This window comes from Musca domestica, unplaced genomic scaffold (genome assembly GCF_030504385.1).
Source record: "Musca domestica strain aabys unplaced genomic scaffold, Musca_domestica.polishedcontigs.V.1.1 1, whole genome shotgun sequence".
In the NCBI taxonomy this organism is placed as follows: domain Eukaryota; kingdom Metazoa; phylum Arthropoda; class Insecta; order Diptera; family Muscidae; genus Musca; species Musca domestica.
The window spans coordinates 46,426,171-46,452,725 of record NW_026712114.1 but is presented as its reverse complement, the minus strand read 5'-3'; the positions used below and the strand labels follow the sequence as shown (position 1 = coordinate 46,452,725).

The following is a 26,555-nucleotide window of genomic DNA, read 5'->3' as shown; positions in this document are numbered from 1 at the left end:
AGAAAAAAGGACTATATAACTATAATGGGAGATTAATTTAAAAATTTTCTGAGAGTTGTAATTTCTTCAAATTTTTGTTAGTTTCTTAGGATATTCTCCCATATATACAGGGTGAGATGAAAAAACTGCAACAAACTACAGACTGCCACTCGTCCGAAAGCTGTTACAATTATTCCAGTGGCAGCTCATTATATTATTTACAAGCGTACAAAAGCATTTTGGTTAGAATTTTCCAGAAAGAAGTTATTCGTGATGGCATTCAAGCGCGATAGTGTGATATATTTTTAATTGGACTGGAAAACCACAAGTGGCTATCGTTAGAGCACTCCAGCATTTAAATGTGAATTTCGTGTCTCGTACCATCGCTCGTTACCGTGATACTGGTAGCGAAGCACGACATAAAGGAAGTGGACGGAAGAAAACAGCAACATCTGCAGAAATGGTTCAAAAAGTACAGAAGCGACTTGATAGAAACCCTCGTCGCAGTGGGCGAAAAATGGCTCGTGAGCTGAACATATCGCAAAATTCCATTCGGCAAATATATAAAAATGAGCTCGGGGTAAAGATATTTCAATCCCAAAAAGTGCAAGAATTTACACCGCAACAGAATGAAAATATACTAAAAAGAGTTAAAGAGTTGCTTCGCTTGGCCTAAAGCGGTGAACTGCCGAATTTTGTTTTCTCCGATGTGAACGTTGTCCAGCAGTTTGTAAACAAAAAAAAAAGTGATCGTGCTTACTTGCTAAAGAGGTCAGCTGAAAATGTGCGCCTTCGATTGATCACCAGAACTCAAGCGCCGGCCATGGTGATGGTGTGGGCCGCCATAACAGCCGATGGTCGCTCTCCAATCGTATTAATCGACCGTGGCATCAGAATAAATGGCGAATGTTCTGGATAGTGTTTAACATATATGTAAACGTTTTGGCCATAGACCTTGGACATTCCAACAGAACTCAGCACCATCGCACTCAACACCCGCCACCCAAGAATGGTTACAAAATGAGGATCCACATTCATTTCCAGCGCACAATGGCCACCAAAATCTCCGGACACCAATCCGTTGAACTATTGTGTCTGAAGTATTTTGGAAAGCAAGGTCGGCACTAAAAAAACCAAAGTGTCGATCACCTTAACCAAGCTCTTCGCCAGGAATGTCCCAAAATACCGCAGAGCCACATTTAGGCATCCTATAAACAAGTACTTCGAATTCAGTTTAGATATAGCTATAGCTCCCATATGTATGTTTCATCCGATTTGGTGTTAAAGTCCCTCACATTAGTAATATGCACTCCACAACAATTATATTTGATACCGGGCACCAGATACTGCTCGAAAATACTTCTGGCAAATTTTATCGAGATCAATTTAAATTTTTAGATAGTTTCATCCGATTTTACAGTTATCGCTCACCATATATGTAATATCAGTTCAAATTGAATAGATTTTTTTCATATTCAACCGAAATTTACCATTTGGAAAAACTCGACCTGGTGTATCTATTGCTTCAAAAAATATTTTTTAATATAATCCGAATCGAAGTCACACCATGCAGCAATGTTATTTGGTTCATAGTTGGCATGATCTACAAATTCGCCATATAAACTTTTTTGTTACATGAGTTTTACTAAACAAGTATAGTGATGTAGGGTGTCATATAGTTGGCCCCACCGACTTTTGACCTTTCCTTACTGGTTGTGATAATTTTTTTTTTTTTTTCAAATACCCATCTCTCCTGATGCATAAACAAAATGTTATTGATTTTATTTTGAGAACATCTGTTATAACTCGATCGGAAATATAATTTCTTTGACGATTCTATGTTTTTATATGAAATGCAATATTTCTTGTTAACTTCCCTTAAGTATTGAGAACACTTTGAAACATTTTAAATAATAAACTCACTTTTGCTGGAATTTTCAAATTCCCTTTCTGCATTGTCCTCGTATAGATTTGTCATTGAACAATTCTATACTACGTTTTCCTGTACATGTGACTTAGGGGTTTTCCAACTTGTTGCAATTCTAATTGGATAACTGTATTTTTTGTGCACAAGAACCAAACAAGGGAGAAAGAGAAAAAAACACGGATTTTTCTAACAGTTATGTCAGATATGGGTTAGTTATCAACTAAAAATGGCTGAACACGAATGCATGAACAAAAACTCACATAGTTAACTACTAACACGGAATATATCAGATAGATGTGAGTGTATGTATGTATGTATGCCATATATATGAATACTACGGGCGCTCTACAAATACTCGTACATAACTGAAATATGTCTGGTTTAGTAACGTTCGAGGATATTTGCCTCTATAGCATTTTCTATACAAATATTCAGTTTGTTTTCTTTTTTCCCTGCTTGCCGTCATTCATTCTAGATGTAATCTGGCTAATATGGAATACAACGATGAATAGACAAAGGTATGTGTGTGTGTATGTGAAACAAAATGAAATGGGGAAAAAGTGTCATTGTTTTGTTGGTTAGCTATATCAAGAGCCCAAACAACAGAGCTTTCATACTTTGCTTTCAGTTTTGTTCCTTCTGTTTTTAACCACCACCTGTCTATATTGTTTTGTTTTTCTTTTTTATTTTTCTGATTTCTTTTTTGCTAATGTATTTTATGTTATTGTCATAATGTTTTAACATTAGTTGTTGTTGTTGTTGCTGCTGCTGTTTTTGTTACGTTATCCTTGTATGGGGTACACCCAGTAACTAGCATATATGTGTGTTGCTTTCGCCCATACTGAAACGGATACGGAAGTGATTTAAATGTTGGCAATTTACAATTGTTTTCTTTTTAGCAAACGTCGCCGTTTTTTTTTTTTTTGGTTTCTGTTGCTATTATCAAAATGACAGAAATTCTGTAAAATTTATGAGAGTATAATTTCGTATGTGTGTGTGTGTGTGAATGAGTGTGCATGTGTGTGTCACAGGGTAAATGTTTGTGTGCATATGCAGATTATGAACATACATTAGCTTTTCGATTTTTTTTGCTGGCATTTTGTGTGTCGACGACGTCTTTCGCTAAAATTATTAGAATTATGATTACCAACAATGTTGATGATTTATTACTACATATTTGTCATACATTTACAAGGCTCCGATAGGTAGATGAGTATAAGGGTGTAATAAGAATAAATATGGTTCTACTTTAAGCCCATAGCCTCGTGACTGTCTCCCCGAAGTATTTGGATGACATCACTTTCATATAATTCAAAGTCGGTCTTGTAACATCTGGCTGGCTGGTACGATCAAATTAAGATCGAAATAGCAAGGAAAAAATACATTATGTGCTTTTTTATACCTGATAAGAAAAAACGATCATAACTTCAATCGAGTCCACGATCTAAACATGACGCATTGGATTAGTTCCAGTGTAAAATTGAAACCGCCCTCTAAAACTAAAACTCTTCCTAAAATTGAAAAAAAAAAATCAAATCGTATCTTTTTGTGATGTATCTATTGTGAAGATACTATAATATGATTCCATCTCGTTGGACGATTCCTTCGAAGTGCCAAATACTTGGTTGAAACTTGCCATATCGTAAGGTCAGGTGTTAAATGTTCCACGACTTCACAATAGTTCCTTACAAAGATAAAAAAATTTGGATAGCCTCCGTATAGCCTCAGAATATCATTAAACTTGGAACTTTCCAATATTTATGACATTATTTTACCTAGGAAAAATTTTAGACATTTTTTACTGATACCTCCCCTACACGACATAATTTTAAGGAACCATTGCCCTCATGTAAATGTAAAATTCGTGCCTTTATAAGCATTCTAAACATTGAAAATCCATAATTTTATTGAATTCAGGTGTTCAAATGAAAAACATAAATCTATATCTTTTTCTGCCTCCCGCACAAAGACCTAATATTTTTTTTTTTTTGAAAAAATCGTCAATTTTGTACAAAGCGGTTGTGGTTTTCATTGTGGTCCACCTTTTGGCCAACTTGTTCTTACAAATGTGATAGAACCCATTAGAAACTCTAAATACCGAAAAGTGAACAATTTTGTTTAAAAATATATATGTATAATAGACGGAATGCCGAATATCGGGATATAGAGCTATAGGAAAACGAGTACTTATGTTGACAATTGTGTTCTACGGTATTTGGTATATATTGTGAACTTCAAATGCAAAATTGAATCCCTTTCTTTATAATCAAAAACATAAAATCACCTAGGGGGTGATCAGCCCGATACAGGGGGCTACAGGGAGAGCTATACATATACCGACAATTTTCTGCCATATTAGAAAATTTGATTTCAATCGTCAAAATAACAAGGACAAGGATTAAATGGCGGCTATACGAAAATTGGGCCGTCATAGCCTATGTAGAATTTTGGCCAGCCTATCAACAAAATACTGATGTTTACAAAATGTTAGCCTTCTATTTCACTCTTTTGTATGATAGATTTTTAGAAACTTTTGTACATTTTCATCACAAAATATCTTCAACCCACATAATGTGTGTAAAGACAATCCACCCTATTACACCTCCATGCAAATCAAAACGAACAAAAAAATTCACATTTGTATAAAAACACCTTTGCAATTTCTTTTTTTTACAACAAAAAAAGTCACTAACCACCTGGGCTACCTGCTACAATCTTGATGTGTGAACAACACAGGGAAAAACGAAAAAAAATCCATTTTAAATGGAAAATGAAATAACTTATATTACATTTGAAAAATTAATATTTATTACTGACAGTGACATATTAAAGTACGCCAAAAGATGTCATCGTAATGCTTTGTTTTAAATATTTAATTTCTAACTGACATTTAAATAATAATACAAAAGTTGATATTTGTAAGATATTATTTTATAATTGGCAAAAAATATGGATGGGGGAAAATCCAATCTGTCATTTAACTATGAATGTGAATGAAAGTGGGGTGTACAACGGTTTACAGCTTAATGCTTCGCCCTTGTGGTAAGAGGGGATGGGGAAATTTATATGATTCTAGAGGGGAAATTTATATGATTCTAGAGGGGGAAATTTATATGATTCTAGAAAAATCCGAAGAAATGTTGCATAAACGTGTTTGAAACTAATGACAAAATTAAAGCAACCTATGGCACCAACGAGAGCAGCACGTCTAAACTTACATTTTTCGCGATCAATGACTACGTTGGTGTGGGGTATAGTTGGGAATCTTATCAAAAATATATATAATATATAGAACTTTGAATACCCTCCACCATTTGGAAAAAATTTAGCAATTTCAAAAAAAAATCTTAAAAAAATACCGAATGCGTTATATTATGGTCTATACGCAACTTTTGTCATAGGCTATCACAATATTCATATGCGGTACCAGGGAGGTACCATTATATGGGGCCCATACCAAAACGTGCACTTGAACAGATAATTTTCCATTACGACCTTCAAAAACCAAATTGGCAACAATTCTGGTGAATAATGTCGCTTAAATCATCAAAATACCGAATATCGGGAGGTACCGTTATATGGGGGCTATACTAAGACGTAGACATGCACAGACAATTTTCTGTCATATGCTGTAATATCTATTACGAAATTTATATACCAAATGTGAAACAATTCCAAGGAATAATGTGGCTAAAATCATCAAAATACCGAATATCAGGAGGTACCGTTATATTGTGGGCTATAACATGGCGGGGACCTGCACGGATAATTTTCTGTCATAGCCTGTAGTATCCATTACGAACTTCAAATACCAAATTTGAAAAAAATACCGAAAATAGGGAGAGGCTGTAGTACCCATTACAAACTTCAATTACGAAATTTGAAAAAAGTCCGGTGAAAATGTCGCTAAAATAATCAAAATACCGAATATGGGGAGGTATCGTTATATGAGGGCTATACGAAGACGTGAACCTGAGTAGAGTATTTTTTGTCATAGGCTGTAGTACTCATTAAGATCTTCAAATCCAAAATTTGAAACACAAAAAAGATTGATTGATTTATATACCCTCCATAGTATGGTGGAGGGTAGTAATGTATAAACGATATCAGCAAGAAATTATGTATAACATTCCACGTTTTGCTACAGGCCTTATATAGAAATACCCACTGATTTTAGTTTTATCGGCGGTCTTGACTATATTCTCCAATCAGTTTGATTGAAAAAATAATGATACTCAAGGTTACCTTAAGATAATAGTAGGAAAATACTTAATGTTCACTTTTAGTACATACATTTCGAATGCTATTTTCTTAAAACCTATTAAGTCTAGATATATGGTTTATTCTGAACACTATCTGCCTAAAACGAACTTTTATGTTATTTCGAGGCGTCAATTCGAAAAAACCTATTAAGTCTAGATATATGGTTTATTCTGAACACTATCTGCCTAAAACGAACTTTTATGTTATTTCGAGGCGTCAATTCGAAAAACGACGGAGGAAAATTTTATTCTAAAATAAGAAATATTTTCTGTTTTTGAACATTGATGTAAATATTTTCATATACACAGAATATTGAAATTTTTTCATTTATAAAATATATAGTTTTGTTTAATAATCATCTATGATCCATTTTTTAGATTATTTTATAGAGTATCCATTTGTTTTATATATGGAACAGTTTTCGCCCTCCGGGCTTGATTTCCAATTATAATTGTGGGCAAATACACAGACATATGTACGAAAAAGAGAAATACCAATACCATTTTTACAGATAGTTCTAATTTAAATTATTATTATTATTATTTTTTTTTTTTTTTTTTTGGGTTGGGGATTGTACCTGTTTTATTTTTTTTTTTTGCCTTTGCTTGCCACATACAGTTATTGTAATAATAAAGTTTTGTTTCACTTATTTTTGGCCTTGCATATAGCTAGCTATTGTTGTTTTTTTTATTCTGCCGAGATATGCCACATAAATATATGTATTCAGGTCTCTCCTCCTTTTTAGTTTTGTTGGTTAATTCCGTAACAGATTTCAGTTGCTGTTGTTGTTGGTATTGGCCATCGCGTCGCTTTGTATAAAACAAAACATAAAAATCCTATTATTTCCTCTTTTTATGTGGAACATTTACGTGTGTGTGTGTGATATTTCTGCAGTTTCCATTTTTTTTTTTTTTTTTTTTAGAAAATTTGGATTCCATGCTGGTTTCCATTTGAATAAAAGTTGAAAATTTTTCATTCTGTACTATTTTTGCTTGATAAAATATTTTTGTTTTTGTTGTTGTATTTTTGCATAATAAAGCCATTGTCATAAACACACTCTAAACAAATGAAATTTTGTATATGAATCTTTGCTTGAATTGCTCTGAATTATTATATATTTTTTGGCATGGTTGGTAAAAGGACCGACTGAGAGTGGAGGAACAAGTGGATGATCATAGTATTCGCATTTTGTCCCAACAAAATACCCACTTTATTCGACCATAATCGCCTGAAACAGCGGTGGGTAGTAGTTGAGCACCGCGCACATACACACAGTGAGGAGCAAAATAATATTAGTTTGCTATGGAGATTTTCAATTTATAAAAGAAATTCAGAGTGTTTTTATTATTATTTCAGGCGATTAAAATTGTCAATTTTCGTAGAGGGAATAAAAAAATTTAGCAAACGCAAATACAAATTCAAACACTTCAAATAAGTTATTCATTTCATATCAAATTATGTCAACAATTTTCACACGTCTCTATTATGGAAGGAAAAAAGTTTTGCTATTCATAAATCTGTTGCTGAAATCTGTTATCAATATGCATTATGTCAGTGTCTTTTTTTGGCTATTTTATTTCCAATTCGTCGTTCGTTTTTTTTCGTTTGTTTTATCTGACAACAATCGAATCCATTAATAACAAAAAAAACTTAATTGATTTTTCCATAACAATAGAGAATTTAAACTCTAAAATTTAACGAAAATCTTTTCAAATGCTAAACTAAAGAGGCTTTCAACTATATTGATTTACGATGAAATTGAAATAATTTGTAAAAATTGTTAGCTTCTCGATATAAATTAAATGTTGATGGAATTTTGATTTGTCGCCGTATGTTATTGTTTGGAGCGTCACAAAGTCTACGCTCCGAAGGTAACAGGTTGAACAAGTTTGAACGTATTTTTTTTGTCAACGAAACTATAATTCAAATTTGAACTTGTAACCAATCTCAATTATTCAAATGATATGTCTTGGCACAAACAATATTATGGTGATTTTTAGTAATTTTAAACAAGGCCTAATCGTTTCCAGAGCTTCCACAAATGTTGGAAGTTGGAATAACATAAAAACCCCCTAGTAGGAAAAATACAAAGCAAATAGTTAAAAACTCATTTAAAATTTCAATGACCTTACATTGAGACAAGAGTCAAGTTTACATCAGACAAGACTTCGTCTATATATAAATAGCCATATTCATGATGATTTTATGTGGCTTTCGGCAATATAATTAATTAATGGTCTCACTGGCAAAGAGTGTAACTCTGAAGTGTCTGGAAACACATTGATTGTCTTGTCTTTCGTAAAAAAGTAACCAATGACCAATATTTTATTGTTAGTTTTTTTTTTAACTTCCAACAACACAGAATTCCATTTACCCACCGAAACTCATGTAAAATACACGTGTTCTCCTGTGGTGATATTCAAAACCACTTCAAGCCGAAGCCAATAAAACATAATCTTTTGTTGTCGACTTATTGCTGAAAGAAAATCGCATTAATACGCTTTTATATTTTTTTCTTTTCTCGCCGATTTGAGAATTTATGGCTGCAGGACAAGTAATTTGCAAAATACTACAAATTGAAATTTGATGTTTTAAATATCAAATTAAAATATAAATAAATATAACAATTCCAATTAAACAAAAAGTTGACCTTCTGATCTTTTATAACGAGAACTTCTGGTCTTCCATGTGAAGAAGACTTACTGATCTTCTACGTTAAGAAGACCAACTGGTTTTCTATGACAAGAATACCAATTGACAAGAATACCTACTGGTCTTCTATGAGAAAAAGACCCATTGGTTTCCTGTGAGAAGGAGATCAACTTGTCTTTTACCAGAAGAATAACTTCTGGATTTTTATGAGAAGAAGAAGATCCAAAGGGAAGAAGAAGAACTTCTGGTCTTCTATAGGAAGAAGAAGGACTTTTGGTCTTATATGGGAAAAAGAAGAACTTCTCGCCATCTAAAAGATGACGAAGACATTCCCGTCTTCTGTGGGAAGAAAAAGACCTTCTGGTCTTCGGTGGGAAGAGAACCTTTGGTCTTCTATAGGAAGAAGAAGAACTTTTGGTCTTTTATGGGAAGAAGACTTTCTGGTATTCTATGAGAAAAAGAAGAACTTCTCGCCTTCTATAGGATGACGAAGACATTCCGGTCTTGTATAAGAAGACCTTCTGATATTCTGTGGGAAGAAGAACCCCTCTGGTCTTTAATGGGAAGAGAAAGACATTCTGGTTTTCTGTGGGAAGAGCTAACCCTTATGGTTTTCAATGCGAAGAAGACCTTTTGTCATCTTTGCTAAGAAGATCAGGGGGTCTTCCACAAGAAAGCCCAATGATCTCACATCAAAAGAGTTTGTGAAATTTTCTTGTCTCCGAATAGAAGCGTGAGAACGCCAAACAAATATTTGTTCGGCATATTTAATCCTTTGAACTTTAAATTATAATTATAATCATAGCGTGTATGATTGAATTCTTCCATAAAAAGTGCAAAGTGGTGTAGGGTATCATAAAGTCGGCCCCCCCGACTTTAGGACTTTCTTTACTGGTTTATTTTTTTGTTTTTCTTTTTTTCTCACTTCAATTTTGTGTAAAATAATTATATGAAATTCGTTCTATCTGAATATCGTCCCCAGGCTCCTATGGTAATGAAATAGAGGATAAAATCTCCCCCTTTCCCACAATGTGAATTGCAGTTTGTAATTTCTTAAAATCTGCATAGTAATTAATTAAATTTCAATACAAATTGTATTTGACCCTATTACAAAGCCAGATTTACACACCTACTCATCTATACAAATAAACATTTATACATACGAACGTACCTACACACAATAATCAGAGAGATATTAAGGTGTCAAATGTGCAAAAGGGGTATAGCCTTCACATAGAACAGAATTTTATGCACTAATTCGCAGGAAAATTCAATTGATTACTCAACGATATCAATGTTACTAACGAGCTGCATCGCATGCATATGCCAGTACAAATTGTAAGCATGTAAACATATGTAGATGCATGTATCTCCAACAACGATCTGCAAATAAAGTCAGTTTTAATGAGTGTCAAGAAGCTATAGAAATTAATTGGAATTCAAAGCACCTTTAAGTTCCAGGCAACGTCGTAACAATTTTAATCAAACAGTTTTGCAACAAATCGACGACGGAATTCAATGGGTTCCCCCACCACACACAAAACGTAGGTTTGTACTCTCATGCCTGGCAGGTGTATGGGTGTGTGTGTGGTTTCACCATTGCGACTATGACTTCTTAACATGAACGGCAGCAACTGCTATGAATTAACATTTGTTTTCTGTGTCTAAAACACGTCGATATTATACCAGATAACGTACCTAATGAAACTGTGACAGCAACATAATTTCCATTCCGTTGTGGCTGGAGCTGAATAGACACAGGAGTGGTTTCACAGTTGCAGTTGTATGTGTATCTATACAGGAGGGGAATTAATTCACGAGGGAACTATGAAAAATGATCAGGTAATTATGTGAAAAGAGCTATTAATAAAATTCAAGCAAAATATGTCCTAATTTAATGAAAATAACGCCCTAGGCTTGATTTTCTATGAAAAAAATAGTCTGGTTTACAATGATGAGAATTCATTTTCATAAGAACATCTCGAGTTCTTAATCTTTTAGAGATGACAAATTCTTGGAGAGTTGGACCTCTCCTTTCTGTGTTCTTATAGAGTAGAAAACATGAGATTGGAATTCTTCGAAATGGACCCAGGTCCATGGAAATGTTGTGAAGAATATTTATTTTTTGATATTTCTTGCCTAATGCGGTTTTTTGTTACTTTCATGGATGAACTCGATAAAGGGCTGAGGAAAAATATTATCAAAAATTTAGGAAATATTTTCGTTTTTTTTTCTGGCTGTATAATGAAAATATAAATTTAATTTCTTTGCTGGCTAATATCGAAATTAGATTGGAAATATTTTTTTTCTTTGACGTCATTTGAAGAAAATGTGTAGCCCGGAAACTATAATTAATTTTGATTTATAAAAACTTTTTCTTGTTTTCAACAAATTTAGCACTTTGTGGCAATTTTCTTATAACTTTATTGTCCAAGAGCCCATTTGGGTTTTTATTTATTTATTTATTTATTTATTTGGTTTAAGCCTAGCACAATTAGAATGAAATTCTTATGAATTAGTGCTAGTGGTATATAGCAGTAGATAGGAATGAGGTAACATTACATTATAACAAAGATTCAGTATTATAAATCATTTGAAGTAAGAAACATTTTTAGATCATTTTTAAAATGCAGGTGGTTGCTTATAGTCTGAATATTTGATGGAAGACAATTCCAAAGACGTATTGTTGGTATTAAGTATTGTTTTTCTGATTTTGAGCTCTTAAATTTCAGCTGTATGATTCTTCTGCCTCGACCTGACTGAGCGAATTTTATTCGTTTTATTAGATAAGATGGTTCGTTGTTTGTAATAACTTTATGTAACAATAAAAGACTTCTGTACTTGAGATAATTTTCAAAGGTCATGTTAAAAATCTTATACGCCAAATCTGAAATTCGATCATTGCGTTTTTTGTTGAATATATATCTTGCAATGTTGTTGAATGCAACATTCAATTTGCGTTGATCGGCATAGTCACAGCTGTAAAAAACTTCAGAGCCGTACAGCAGTGTTGGAACGAGGTAAGATTTTGCTAGTAACATGCGTATTTCAATGGGAGTAGCGGATTGGACGGTCCACAAATTACGTAACATTCCATGTACTTTTCCAGTTGCCTTATTTACGTGATTTGACCAAGAAAGCTTGTCATTAAAAATAATACCAAGATTAGAAGCGGAGCTTACATACTCGATTGTGGTTCCACTTATTTTTAAGGAGTCGACATCAATTTGTTGGTTTCCTCGCAGAATCGCAATGCATTTTGACTTTGAAGGGTTTATTGTTAATTTGTTATTTCCAGCCCATATAGCTATTCTATCTAAATCGTCATTAATTTTGTCCAAGGTTGTAGGTAGTTCACTTGTATTCGATCCCAAATATAATTGAACATCATCAGCATATATATGTAATTTACAATGTCGTAATATATCAGGCAGATCATTTATGTAGATGCAAAATAGGAGAGGGCCCAAGACTGATCCTTGGGGAACGCCACTGTTCACTGATAATTGCGTCGAAAATTTATTGTTATAAAAAACGGTTTGTGTTCGGTTTGTTAAATAGGATTTGATAAGGCGGCAGGCAGGCGCAGAAAAGTTAAAAAGTTTTTCAAGTTTTAGTAGAAGAATCGAATGATTTACTGTGTCAAATGCTTTGCTGTGGTCCAAAAGAATAAGAAATGAATGTAATTTGTTATCCATATTACATCTGAGATCTTCAACAACATTTATAAGAGCGGTTATGCAGCTTCTGTTTTTTCTAAACCCCGATTGATGCTGAGTTAGCAAATTGTTTAGAAAGAGATAATTATTTATTTGCTTGTACATCAAACTTTCCATGACCTTAGATATTAATGGTAGTAGTGCTATAGGACGAAAATCATTGTTAGACTTTGGAATCGGCACAATTTTTGCTTGTTTCCATGCCACCGGGAACACAGACTTAACGAGAATGGTGTTCAATATATATGTCACGTAGGGAAGAATTTTTGGCAAAATTAGTCTGAGAAGCTTGGGGTTGATACCATCCATACCTTCAGCATTCGACGATATTTCCCTAAACGCGGAGTAGATATCATCTTGCTCAACACATCTGAAAGAAAACTCATTGTCATTTCGTACTATATTCAGATTGGAGTAGACATTTTCAGATATGTTGACAGAGTTATTTCCAGTAAATTTCATGTTCAAGGCGTCAATATCGATGTCTTCATGCGAGGAGGATCTTGGTGCCTGCCCTATGCCAATCTCGCGTATTCTCTTCCACTTAGATTTGCTGTTTACAGCAGTGGAGAATTGATTTTTGTAGTGTGTAGCTTTAGCCTTTTGTATTTTGCTAGTAGTTTCTCGTCTTAATGATTTGAAATGTTCGTAGAAATCAGGCGTTTTGAATTTTTTCCATCGTTTATAGCTGGCATCTCTTTCGTTTATTAACCGTTTAATTTGACTATTAAACCAGGGTTTCGTATTATTTTTCGGTGTGATTGTTTTTAGTGGTACACAGTCGTTCAAAATGACATTACATTTGTCTTGAAGAAATAAAACTTGGTCGTTTACGTCAGCCAAGGTGTATACTTCATTCCAATTTATGCTGAGTAAGTGGTAATCTAACATATTGTAGTTAATCCTTTTGAAGTCGCGATATGTAATGCATTCTTCTGTACAGCTAACGTTGACATCATAGATCATGTAAAGTAGATCGTGCTTCGAAAACATTGGGGCTGAAAGTTGATCGTAAAGTAGGAGTTTTGATAACTGATTCAAAAAAATAATGTCGATTAGACTGCTTGAGGTTGAATGGTAATGAGTAGGGCACGTAGAGTTTATGGGGTATAAATCGAGTGCTTCGAATTCATCAGTTAACGATTTTTCCACTAAAATATTGCTGTTGAAATCCCCACAAATTATTACATCTTCATATGACATTGAAATATTTTGCAATTCAGAAATCAATTCAGTAACGTTAGATTGTTTATTTGGTCTATAAACACAACCAACTAGACATTTTTGATTCCTTCTTAAAATTAACTCCAAGAAAATGTATTCATTAGAATTGCAGTTGTCGGACTTCAGCTTAACTTTACATTTAATACCACTTCTCACATATATACATGACCCGCCAGCAAATGTTTTACGATCAGCACGAAACAATGTGTAGCCTGGGATATTATAAATGCCATCTTGCACATCAGAATGAAACCATGTTTCAGACACACAGATCAAATCAACATTCGAAGAAACGAATAGTTGTTCAAATTCATCTAATTTATTATTTAGACTTTGGGCATTAATGTGCACCAATTTAAGACCATTCTTTTGTTTGCCAAGAATTCTTATCATGTTATAAAGCCCGTCTTTGGAATTATATTCAGGATCAGGGAACATATAAAACAGTAGTGTAAGCAACATTAACCTGCATCATAGGAATTACAATCGAGTTTGAAATATTTGATTTACATGTGAATAACTCTTTTTCTAATAATAGGTTGAAATTTGATAATATCATAAAATTATTAAATTTAAATTTAAAACAAAATGAGTTATTTCTTTTTAAATTTTGCTTGGAAGAACTGAAATCCGTGGAATGTGGCATATTCAAAATGTAACTGCCTAGTTGACAGCAGTGATGTAAAAGTGGTTGGTAATGCAATTGTATCACTGTTGGCAACACTGTTGAACGACGGCAACGATTATGACAGCTGATTGGCAGCTGAGTGACAATTTGTTGGTTGATGAGAGGCGCGAAAGAGATTGTTTAAGTAATCCACAGATTCAACACATATTGGAGTGGCAGCATCAAAACGTTTCACATACACGAGCCCGCGCAAAGTGAAAGCAGCTGATATTTGTTTTTTCTTCTTTATACTTATTGCTTCTTTAAGAATTTTATAATTGGCGTTTGTGAGATCCTCATTTATGAAGAAGGGGACATCAGTGTCAAAGCCAATAAGACGTAGGGGCAATGGTGTTTTGTTTTCCCTTTTAAACACATTTGCAGCTTTTAGTATGTTATTTCTCTCCTGAGGAGAGAATAGCTTCACGAGAATAACACCATCATTTGTTGTTGCAGGATTGTTTTTATTTTGTTTTAGGCGCTGAATTGATTTAAAATTAGGAGGCATGACATTTAGCGAAGTACATAAATTTTGTAAAATTGTGGGCAAATGTTCATTTTTAAGGAATGGCACTCCACAAAGCCTAAAATTGCATGAAACTTTCAGGTTCTGGAATTTTCCACTGACTAAATTAGAAGAAGAATATTTTTGTCTTTGCTGTCATCTTTCAAAATTGATGCCTTGTAGGAGAATTTTGTATAAAAACGCACGAAATTTGGATTTAATTCTGAAGTGTTTTTTTATTCCGAGGGCTTAGGTAAAACTTATGATGTAATCTGGTACCTTTAGTAAAATTATGTCAACCAATTTTGAGAAATATTCTGAAATGTTGCAATCACGTTCAAAATGAGTTATTAATTTATTATTATTATTTTTTTTTAAAGTACCAAAACGCCCCCTTTTTGTGACTCTCTTGAGGGTTAAAATTTAAGACCAAAATAATACTATTTTTAGGATTGCAAGGAATCTAAATCTGAAAATTAAAACAAAAAATTCGAAGAGGGGAAACTTGCACCTTCTATCTAGGTTATTCTTCCATGTAATTTTAAAAACACCGATATACGGGTTGAGAAAAAGAAAACGGCAAAAAAAGTCAAACGCCATAATTTTTCAATTTTTTGTTTAAATTTTATTGAATGAAATCAAAAAATGCCGGCAATAGCGTCAAATTTAGAATAAATTTAGATATGTTGGAATTGGTCACTTTTGTCACGAATTATGGCCTTCAAACGGCCAATGAAACCTTCACACGCTGCCCGAATGTTGCTCTGCCGTATTTTTGCCCATTCCCAGCGGAGCGCTTGCTTAATATGATCGACACTTTGGTATTTTTTAGTGCCCACTTTGCTTTCCAAAATACTCCAGACACAATAGCCCAACGGATTGGTATCCGGGGATTTTGGTGGCCATTGTACGCTGGAAATGAATTGAGGAACCTCATTTTGTAACCATCCTTGGGTGGCGCGTGCTGAGTGCGATGGTGTTGAGTTCTGTTGGAATGTCCAAGGTCTGTGGCCAAAACGTTTACGTATACCCTCCAGAATATTTTCGCGACAATATTCCACATTTATTTTGATGCCAAGGTCGATTAATACGAGCGGAGAGCGACCATCGACTGTTATGGCGGTCCACGCCATCACCATGGCCGGTGCTTGAGTTCTGGTGGCCAACCGAAGGTGCACATCTTCAGCTGACCTCTTTGGCAAGTAACCACGATAATTTTGTTTGTTTACAAACCGCTGGACAAGGAATGTTTTCTTATCGGAGAAAACCAAATTCGGCAGTTCACCACTTTCGGCCAAGCGAAGCATCTCTTTAGCTCTTTTGAGTCTATTTTCTTTCTGTGGCGGTGTATTCAATGACTTTACCCCGAGCTCATTTTTCAATATTTGCCGAATGGAATATTGCGATATGTTCACCTCACAAGCCATTTTTCCGCAACTACGACGCCGGTTTCGATCAAGTAGCTTCTTTACTTTTCGAACCATTTCTGCTGATGTTGCTGTTTTCTTCCGTCAACTTCCTTGATATCGATCTACGCTACCAGTATCACGGTAACGAGTGATGGTACGAGACACAAAAGATTTATTCGCATTTAAATGTTGGAGTGCTCCAACGATAGCCACTTGTGGTTTTCCAGCCAAATATAAAGAAATCGCACTATCAAGCTTGAATTCCATCAAGAATAACTTTTTTTGGAAAATTCTATTCGTACGCTTTTAAACAATATAATAAGCTGTCACTGGAATAATTTTAACAGCTGTCGAACGAGTGGCTTAGAAATGACAACACTTTGAATTTGGTTGTAGTTTTTCCATCTCACACTGTAAGTTTTTTTATTCTTAGCACTACTTTCCTAATCTACTGATGTATTCCTATAATTGTGTTTGTATTACACAGTATTATATACTCTTATCATATGTAGAGCGATTAAAGAAACTTATTTACTTCTTGACTCTGTCTGAAAAGGGTGCAATTCATTTCCTCTTCTTCTCCACCCGGTTCTTATCACAATTGTTTACAACCTCCCTCGTTAAAATCAACGTTAATCATTTACATTCATATTTAACCTGTCACTAAATGATACAAACATCACTCCAAATGCAGGCTGGCTGGTAACTTTGCAGTTCCCACAGAAGTAATAGTAGTTGTTGTAGTATTGGTTGTGTTCTTGGGGTTCGGCTGGCGTTTTCTGTCGTCATTTGTTTTAACAGGAGATTTTTTGTTGCTGTCAGAACTATGGCTAATTGCATAACAATGAGTACGACTTTTTTCTTATAGACTTCAAGTGTTCCAATGGCAGTGCCACCTTTACTTGATTGACTAACAGGGTATGGTTCGCAAAGACAAAAAAATATAAATCGTGCTCTTTTATTAGCCAATTATAATGCTTAACTTGAGGAATTTTTTTCGAGACCCTCTCATCCGTGATGTTAACGTTGATGGTGTACTTTAAGTATACTTGTGGTCTGGTACATAAGTACGAATAACGATGATTGACTGACCGGTTGGTTGGCGAGCTTGCCAACGATGGAGGATACACAGATATAATATTTGTAAAAGATAATCTGTTGTCAGAACCCTAACTTCCTCAGCCAGGTATGAAACAGGTCAATTCATTAACGTAAAATGTTATCGAAATGTTAATGCAATGTACATTAATGCTGTCATGTTGAAGTCAGTCTAGTGGATTGCAATAAAAACTCGCACACAAATGTCAATTAAGGAGTGATGTTGTTGTTGTTGAACAACTCTGGGCATTGTGTTGAATGAATGTTATGCAAATTTAATGCAATTTTTCCTCATTTAGTATAATTTATGCGTTTTCCTTTCCACGTTAATTATTACTATTATTTGTCTGAAAGATGGAAATCATAGTTACTGTTGTTTACTAAAGTCTTGACTACGCTTTACGCTGAGTGCGGAATGCTCGGCTGAAGAATGCTGTTGCTGTTGTGTGCAAATAATTTCTTTGCAATTTTCTTTATATTTGTCGATTTGCTGTTGTGATTTTATTTTTATTCAATTCGATTATTTCCATTCATTCAGCCATGCAGTCAGTTCAATTCATTAATGTCTACCTGATTTGAATAAATAAATAAATACATGGAGGACCATTCTAAAGGATCTGCTGAAAGCACACAAAGACAAACAGAGGGCAGAGCACCACCATCCGCCACATAGTGAAATAGTGAAACCAGGAATTTTATTTACATTTTTACCGCTGCGCTTTGTTTGGCGATTGGTGTACAAATAAAATCAGGATGTATGTAATATTTCTGACTTGGATGGATATTGTACGTGGTCTGCATAAAACGCTAGCGCTGTTTGTTTTTCCTTTCCACCAAGTTAATAGATATTTTTCCTATTACTTTTGAAGAAATTTCCAAAAGAATGAAAGACATTAACTTTTGCGGGGTGGATGGAGGGGGGAGTGAAAGAAAATAAAAATTGTAAAATTATTACAAAAATGTTTGTAACATTTTTGCAATATCGAACATTTTTTGGAAGTTTATGTTAAAAATATTCATGAAAGAATTTTTTTAGTGAAAGGGGGGGAAACTAGCGTTATTTGTGTATTAATGGAAATAAGATATTGGTAATAGAAGGAACATATTTTTATATTATAAAAAGCTTATAAATAGGACAAATTAGATTTATTCTTTAAAGAATTGGAAAAAAGTATAGGATTGAAAAAAAAACATTTTTTTATATTCTCACTTTTGACACATATATTTTGTATATTATGGACTAACACTTTCTTTTAAGCCACTCGTCTGACAGCTGTTAAAATAATTCCAGTGATAGCTCATTACATGGTTTACAAGCGCAAAATAGCATTTTGGTGAGAATTTTCCAGAAAAAAAGTTGTTCGTGATGGAATTCAACCGTGGTAGTGTGATTTCTTTATATTTGGCTGGAAAACCACCAGTGGCTATCGTTGGAACACTCCAGAATTTAAATGCGAATAAATCTTTTGTGTCTCGTACCACCACTCGTTACCGTGATACTGGTAGCGTAGCCGAACGTCAAGGAAGTGGACGGAAGAAAATAGTAAAATCAGCAGAAATGGTTCGAAAAGTAAAGAAGCTACTTGATCGAAACCCGCGTCGCAGCGCAATATTCCATTCGGCAAATATTGAAAAATAAGCTCGGGGTAAAGCCATTGAAATTCCAAAAAGTGCAAGAACTTACAACGCGACAAAAAGAAAATAGATTCAAAAGAGCTAAAGGGTTGCTTCGCTTGGCCGAAAGTGGTGAAGTGTCGAATTAGGTTTTTTCCGACGAGAAAACATTCGTTGTCCAGCAGTTTGTAAGCAAACAAAATGATCGTGTTTACTTGCCAAAAAGATCAGCTAAAAATGCACACCTTCGGTTGGCCACCAGAACTCAAACGCCGGACATGGTGATGGTGTGGGCCGCCATAACAGCCGATGGTCGCACTCCGCTCGTATTAATCGACCGTGGCATCAGAATAAATGCTATATATTATCGCGAAAATATTCTGGAGGGTGTATTGAAGCCTTGGGTACGCAAACTTTATGCCCGCAGATCTTGGACATTACAATAGAACTCAGCGCGCGCCACACAAGAATGGTTACAAAATGAGGTTCCTCGCTTCATTTCCAGCACACAATGACCATCACAATCTCCGGATACCAATCTGTTGGACTATTGTGTCTGGAGTATTTTGCAAGGTAAGGTTGGCATTAAAAAATTCCGAGTCGATCACCTCAAGCAAGTGCTTCGCCGGAAATGGGCAAAAATACCGCGGAGCAACATTCGAGCAGCATGTGACGGTTTCATTGGCTGTTTGAAGGCCATAATTCGTGTCAAAGGTGACTAATTCGAACAAAGCTAAGCCTATTCTAAAATTTGATGTTATTTCCGACATTTGCTTTCATTCAATAAAATTAAAAAAATGTAAAACATATGGCTTTTGACTCTATTGCCGTTTTTTTTTTATCTCACCCTGTATGTATATATTCTTGATCAGCATAAAATTCTATTTCGATTTAGCGATGTCCGTCCGTCTGTAGAAAATACCTTCTCTTCCGAAAGAAATGAAATAGGTTGATAAAATTATCTGCAGGACTTTTGGAATTCAAAATGGGCCATGTAGGTCGGTATTTTGGTGATTTAATAGACCTTATTACCGGAATTGTTTCAAATTTGGTATTTAAATTTCATAGTGGATACTACAGCCTATTACAGAAAATTGTCTATGCAGGCCCACGCCTTTGTATAGCCCCCATATAACGGCACCTCCCGATATTTGGTATTTTGATGATTTCAGCTACATTATTCACTGGAAGTTTTTCAAATTTCTTATTTGAAGTTCGTAATGGGTACTACAGCCTGTGTAAAAAGAATTCGTAAGAAGGTCCACGTATGCGTATAGTCCCCATAAAACGGTTTTCATTTAAGTGGTAATTTTCGGATTTTTTCTAAAATTTTCAAGTTCCTTCCAAATTACGGAGGGTATTAAATTTTCAAGTTCCTTCCAAATTACGGAGGGTATTAAAAGTTCGGCTCGGCTGAATATAGCTGTTTTTTTTATTTGTTTATTTTGGACTTAAGACTCAATCAATATATTTGGCCCAACTAGTACTACTTTAAAATCAAATTATGTGCTAGCAGAAAATATTTTGCTAATAGAAAATGCAATTTAATTTTCCAAAAAATATCACTCCCTTCTCCTATGTATACTTATTTCCAAATTTTGTTTATTTACCTTTTTCTTCTGCTTGCACAATATTCATAGAGAAATAAAATTTTATTTCACATACCTGCAAAGAAACACACAGAGAAGGATAAAAAACTACATTACAACAATAATATTAGAGCATTTAAATGTTTATGTAAATCTTGGAAATAAACATTTGCATATATGTACATTAAGGGATATATGTATGTATATACAAGAAATCTATTAACATAAGAACATGTCCGTTGTAGGGCCCACCCATTGACAACATATGTATGCAAATGTTAACATTCGAGGATGTAATAGAGAACATCATTACCAAAAACCTTAATGAATTTCTATGTTTCGAGGTAAAACTGTGAGGAAGGTAAAGGAATTCAGTTGCGTTGGAGTTTTAATCGAAGGATGTCGTAAGGCCTTTCGGTTACGAATGTTGTTTTAAAACGAAAAACGAAAGCGGAAAAGTCAAAGTATATTTGAAAAAAAAAAAAAAGATTTTCATTTTTCGATTGCACAAAATTAAAAAAATGGAGAAACCAAAATATTTTGAAAAATATGGGAATATCATTTTACACTTGTAAATTGCCTACAGATTTTAGAAAACAAAAAAATTGTTTCATTTCCAATCCAAAAATTCAAAATTCCACATTGAAGTTTTTGATGTTTTAGATTCACTTATTATAAGTCATTACTTAACACCTCTCACAATTATTCTCTTTTAAAATATCCGTATCTCACGAACTACATATTGTTTTTATGGGCCAGTATAAACTACCATGCAATGCCCCAGCATGAATGTGATCTAATGCAACTTACAAATATATCACACAAATTCCAAAGGGGAGACACAAAGCCCCTATCTTGTTCCAGAAATCCTACATTCTTAAACAGTTATGTCCCCTACATAGCCCGCAAATACCTCAATCCAAAAAGATTATAAATTTGTTAAAAATTTTATTGCAGAACTAAAGAAGAAAAATGTTTTTAGACATAATTTGTTCTCAGGAACACAAACGCTCATAGTCTATCGTTACAGCTCATACATACATACGAGCACATGTATTACAACCTTATTTCAACACATTTGAGTTTGGGTGTATAGATGGTATTTTTTAACCAAAATACACAAGTCCTTTGTTTGGGTTCCATAAGTAAAACTAAAATAAACCAAGGACCAAATATGAACAATTTTTGTGCATACACAATGAACAGGTGATGTTGTATGAAACTTTTACATGTGATATTATTTGCAGGTACCATAAAGAAAAAAAAATCCCCATGAAATAAAAAAAGATTGCAGTAAAAGCCAGACAATTCTTCTGCAAATGAAATTTTGTATAGAATTTTCCAACTAAATTTCCTGTTTTTCTTTTTTCAGAAAAAAAAATTGACGATGGATGGCTGTTGTCACGAAATACCTTTATTAAATGACTTCAGAGCTTTCTATATTAACAAAATTTCTATAGAGATTATGTGTCCAAGACAACCAATGTGTTTTCGAATTGTCCATAATGTCCAGGTCGTTGGCCGTTGTAGCACGTAGCCGCCCAAAGTGATACTTAAACATGAAAATAATATTTTATGTTGTTAACTAGGAAATCTTGGCGGCAGAGAAATGTGAACAGTACCTTACCGAAATATTATGTCGATCAAGAAAGTTACAGTGAGATTGTGTGAAGATATTTTTTTCCTATTCACATTTGTGTGTGATTAAACAAGTCGGGAGGAGGCTACTTTATGGAAACCACACAACAAGGAACATTTAGCAGTTTTGTCCCAAATATACCTTAATATTGAGTATTTGTGTAAAGTAAAGAATTCCAATAATTGTATGTGCAGTACGGCTTTTGACAGGCAAAGCTTTAAAATCAAAAGGAACTAATATAAGGTAGATATACAGGGTGAGATGAAAAAACTGCAACCACCTTCAGACTGCTGTCATTTCTAAGCCACTCATCCGACAGCTGTTAAAATTATTCCAGTGACAGCTCGTTATACTGCTTAATTTTCCAGAAAAAAGCTATTCGTGATGGAATACAAGCGTGATAGTGTGATTTCTTTATATTTGGCTGGAAAACCACAAGATATCGTTATAGCACTCCAGCATCAAGGAAGTGGACAGAAGAAAACAGCAACATCAGCAGAAATTGTTCGAAAAGTAAAGAAGCGACTTGATCAAATGCAGAAAAGGGCTCGTGAGCTGAACATATTGCTATATTCCATTCGGAAAATATTGAAAAATGGGCTCGGGGTTAAGCCATTGAGATTCAAAACAGTGCAAGACTGAAAAAAGTTGATTCGCTTTCCGAAAGTGGTGAACTGCCGAATTTGGTTTTCTCCGATGAGAAAACATTCGTTGTCCAGCAGTTTTTAAATAAACAAAATGATCGTATTTACTTGCCAAGAGGTCAGTTGAAAATGTGCACCTTCGGTTGGCCACCAGAACTCAAGCGCCGGCCATGGTGATGGTGTGGACCGCCATAACAGACGATGGTCACTCTCCGCTCGTATTAATCGACCGTGGCATAAGAATAAATGCCAAATATTAATGCGAAAATATTCTGGAGGGTGTATTAAAGCCTTGGGCATGCAAACATTTTGGCTGCAGACATTGGACATTCTAACAGCACTCAGCACCATCACACTCAGCACGCGCCACCAAAGAATGGTTACAAAATAAGGTTCCTCGCTTCATTCCCAGCGCACAATGGCCTCCAAAATTTCCGGATACCAATCCGTTGGATTATTGTGTTCGGAGTATTTTGGAAAGCAAGGTTGGCACTAAAAAATACCGAAGTGTCGATCACCTCAAGCAAGCGCTTCGCCTGGAATGGGCCAAAATACTACAGTGCAACATTCGAGCAGCGTGTGACGGATTCATTGGCCGTTTGAAGGCCATAATTCGTGCCAATGGTGACCAATTCGAACAAATCTAAACTTTTTCTAAAATCTGATGCTATTTCTGAAATGTTCTGCTTACATTCAATAAAATTAAAAAAAAAAAAAAATTAAAAATTACGGCGTTTGACTCTGTTGCCGTTTTATCTCACCCTGTATATATAGTTATATTTATATATTTATGGACACACACAGTATGGTCCCAGACCACACATTAAATATATTTATCGAAAATAAAAAAGTTTTATACACCAAAATAAATATTTTTTATGATACAAATGAATAATACCAATTTCTTCAATTCGGAGCCTAACGCTAAAATTTGATCTAGAATATTTGTCTCTTTCTCAAAAAAAAAAAAAAATTAAAGGAAAGTTTTATGCTGAAAGGTAACGTGTTAAATTAGTAGTAAAACCCGTAAACACACAATATTCTTTTGTAATATACAAATGTACAGTTTCTGAACGACCTTCGTAGTTGCTTCTTGATACATTTTGAAAATAAAGATTTTTTTCGAAATTTGATGAAGAATACTTCTAAAATAATAATAATTAGTGTGATAATTTTGCATAAATAAATCTTTAAAACCTCTTATAACAGTAATGAATTTCTGGCGAATAAGAAAGAAAGATCCTCGATATATTCTGGGACCTTTAGTGGATTTTTTGACAAATTATTTTCTATGCTATTTTGATATGATACGATTCCGTTTAGTGGGAAATGTTAACCATTTTTTATTTATTTTTATTATTACTATTATTTTTTTTTTTTTTGTTGAAAAAAAGGACAAAAGACCTGTGTTTGATGTTTCTATGTAATGTTACATATTAAAATCTAATATTATACTAATAAAATATTAGCATATATATGCTTATATAACAAAAATCCTCATAAATAAAAATTTTCAAACGATTTCGTGTGTGTCTTTTTATTATATCCCCTTTCAATTTGGATTTTATTTAATTTAAAGTAAAAAGACATTAATCTATGATAGAGGTATGTGACCATATAAAAAAGTCACAACCCTAATGTACATCAACTTAACTTGCCCCTCTTATTTTTGGAATTCCCATTTCCAATCCGAGTTAATCTATTTTTGTTCCTTTTAGTTGTGTTTATTATCGCCGGCCTCAAATCGAATTAAAGCTCCTATACACATTTCCCAAATTCACTTTATAGTTTATCTCCCTGGCTAGTAAAATTTGGCATTCATGGCAGCGACCGTCATAATGGAATTTACCATAAGCCTTAACTCTTTCGATTACCACTTTTTTATGGTCGTTTATTGGCATAAACAAATTAATTGTTGAAACAAAAGGTTGTTCTTGTTCTTGTTGTTTTTGTTGATGGTGATTTTATGTGTTGGCTGTCTGTGGGCAAATATGTTATTGTTTGACTTGGCGCAGCAGTTTTTGTTATTTTGTTTTTTTTTCTGCTCTTCTGGAGAATATGCATGCCATGTTTTTGTTTTATTACACCATGTTGTTTGGCCCACTTTATGACACTTTAACATCAGGCTAGTAGCATGTTTGATGTTACCAACATCCAACGGCCATATTGAATAATATACCGGCAGAACAAGAAGATGAAGAAGGAGAAGTGGCGAGATTGGTGGAGAGTAGAGAGAGAGATGGAGAGAATGAACCCAGAAGTCGTTTTATGTTAACCGAGGACAAAGCAAAACCAAATAACAAAAGCAAGGATATGCATATATTTCTGGGATGCTGTTATTGTCGTTGTTGTTGCCATCATCTGCTGCTGTGTGGCCAAAAGTGAAATTGGTGCTGGTGGTGTCAGTAGGAGATAATAACAATTTTTGAACTTTATTCGTTTCATCAACACACACACACTATTCCATAAAGAGCAATAAAAACTTGTAAAGGCCAGTATTTTAATTAACCTATTTCTGTTAAGAAGGCCTTTGTCTGACACTTGAGCATCCTGGCCATTACAATACAATAACAACAAAGAGGCCGGCGGCCTACATTCCCTTGTAGTACCTAGGGAGTTGGTTGGTCCAGCCGATAAGCGGGGGAAAGAGGCGAGAGATAGCGTCAGGGTATTACGAAGGCAAACATCAAGAAAACTAAACCTTTATAATTGCCTTGTCCTGCCCAGCGCCAACAAAGCTCGCTGAAGCAACGAATATCCCGTTTGTGATTTTAAAAACGAAACAGAAAAGGTAACAGTTGTTGGCTGGTGTTCTTTTGAGATTTCATTTTAAATGGAATTTTGTTGACATGCTCATATGTGTAGTTCATACACAAGGGGTTTAACCCATGTCGTCCTTTTTCTTTTTGCTTTCTTCATGAAATAGCAAAAAATGGGAACAAGAAGAAGCACAACAACAACAATATATAATTTGTTTTAGAATTAAGAACATTATGTGGAACCCTTTTGTTGGGCTCTCCGGGCGAACAAAAGGTTCGAGATTTGATAAGTCTTTGTTGTTGTTGCTCTTGTTCTTGTTATAAATACAACTAGTTATAAACTTAGTAATTTGAAAATTCTAAGGTCTCTTTATATTGTTCTATGGGTCATGTGACCCAGTTATTTTTATATCCACACAAAGTTCATGGTGTACGAACGACAAATATTTGCTTTTGGCTAAGATTCGTGGCCAAGTGGCCATGGCCAGCCAATTCAGAAGGAAATTCTTTCTAATTAATTTCCAACAAAATATTTAAATCTTAAGAAGCCAATTAACATTTCCTGTTATTGCTAATCAGTGCCAAAGTCTGCCTAAATTGAACGTTAATGAATTTGGAGTAATGTGGTCATTTGCGGAGAGCCTCAACTTATTAACGCCATTATCGATTAGACATAAAGACTCTTCAATTATGTGTTGTCTAGACATTGAAAGCAGACATTTATTTTATATTTATTACAATATGAAGCAAAAAAAAACCAAGATGCAATAATTCACAGGAAATTTATGAGATCATTTAGGGAGCATATAATTAATAACACCGGGATTGGCAATATATCGCATAGATACTACATTACATACAAAATAA

The 26,555-nt window shown here is 34.3% G+C and overlaps 2 protein-coding genes across 2 annotated transcripts in view; both read right to left on the bottom strand.

Moving 5' to 3' along the window:
- The window catches only part of LOC101898483 (uncharacterized), a 362,514-nt gene that overhangs the window by 226,994 nt on the left and 108,965 nt on the right, over nucleotides 1–26,555 (bottom strand). The window lies entirely within an intron of this gene.
- Nucleotides 12,704–14,157, bottom strand: LOC131800622 (uncharacterized). The gene is made up of 2 exons (XM_059118127.1): nucleotides 12,852–14,157; nucleotides 12,704–12,759 (listed from the first exon to the last, which is right to left on the bottom strand). Exons 1-2 carry the CDS (start codon nucleotides 14,155–14,157, stop codon nucleotides 12,704–12,706), a joined length of 1,362 nt encoding a protein of 453 aa, XP_058974110.1.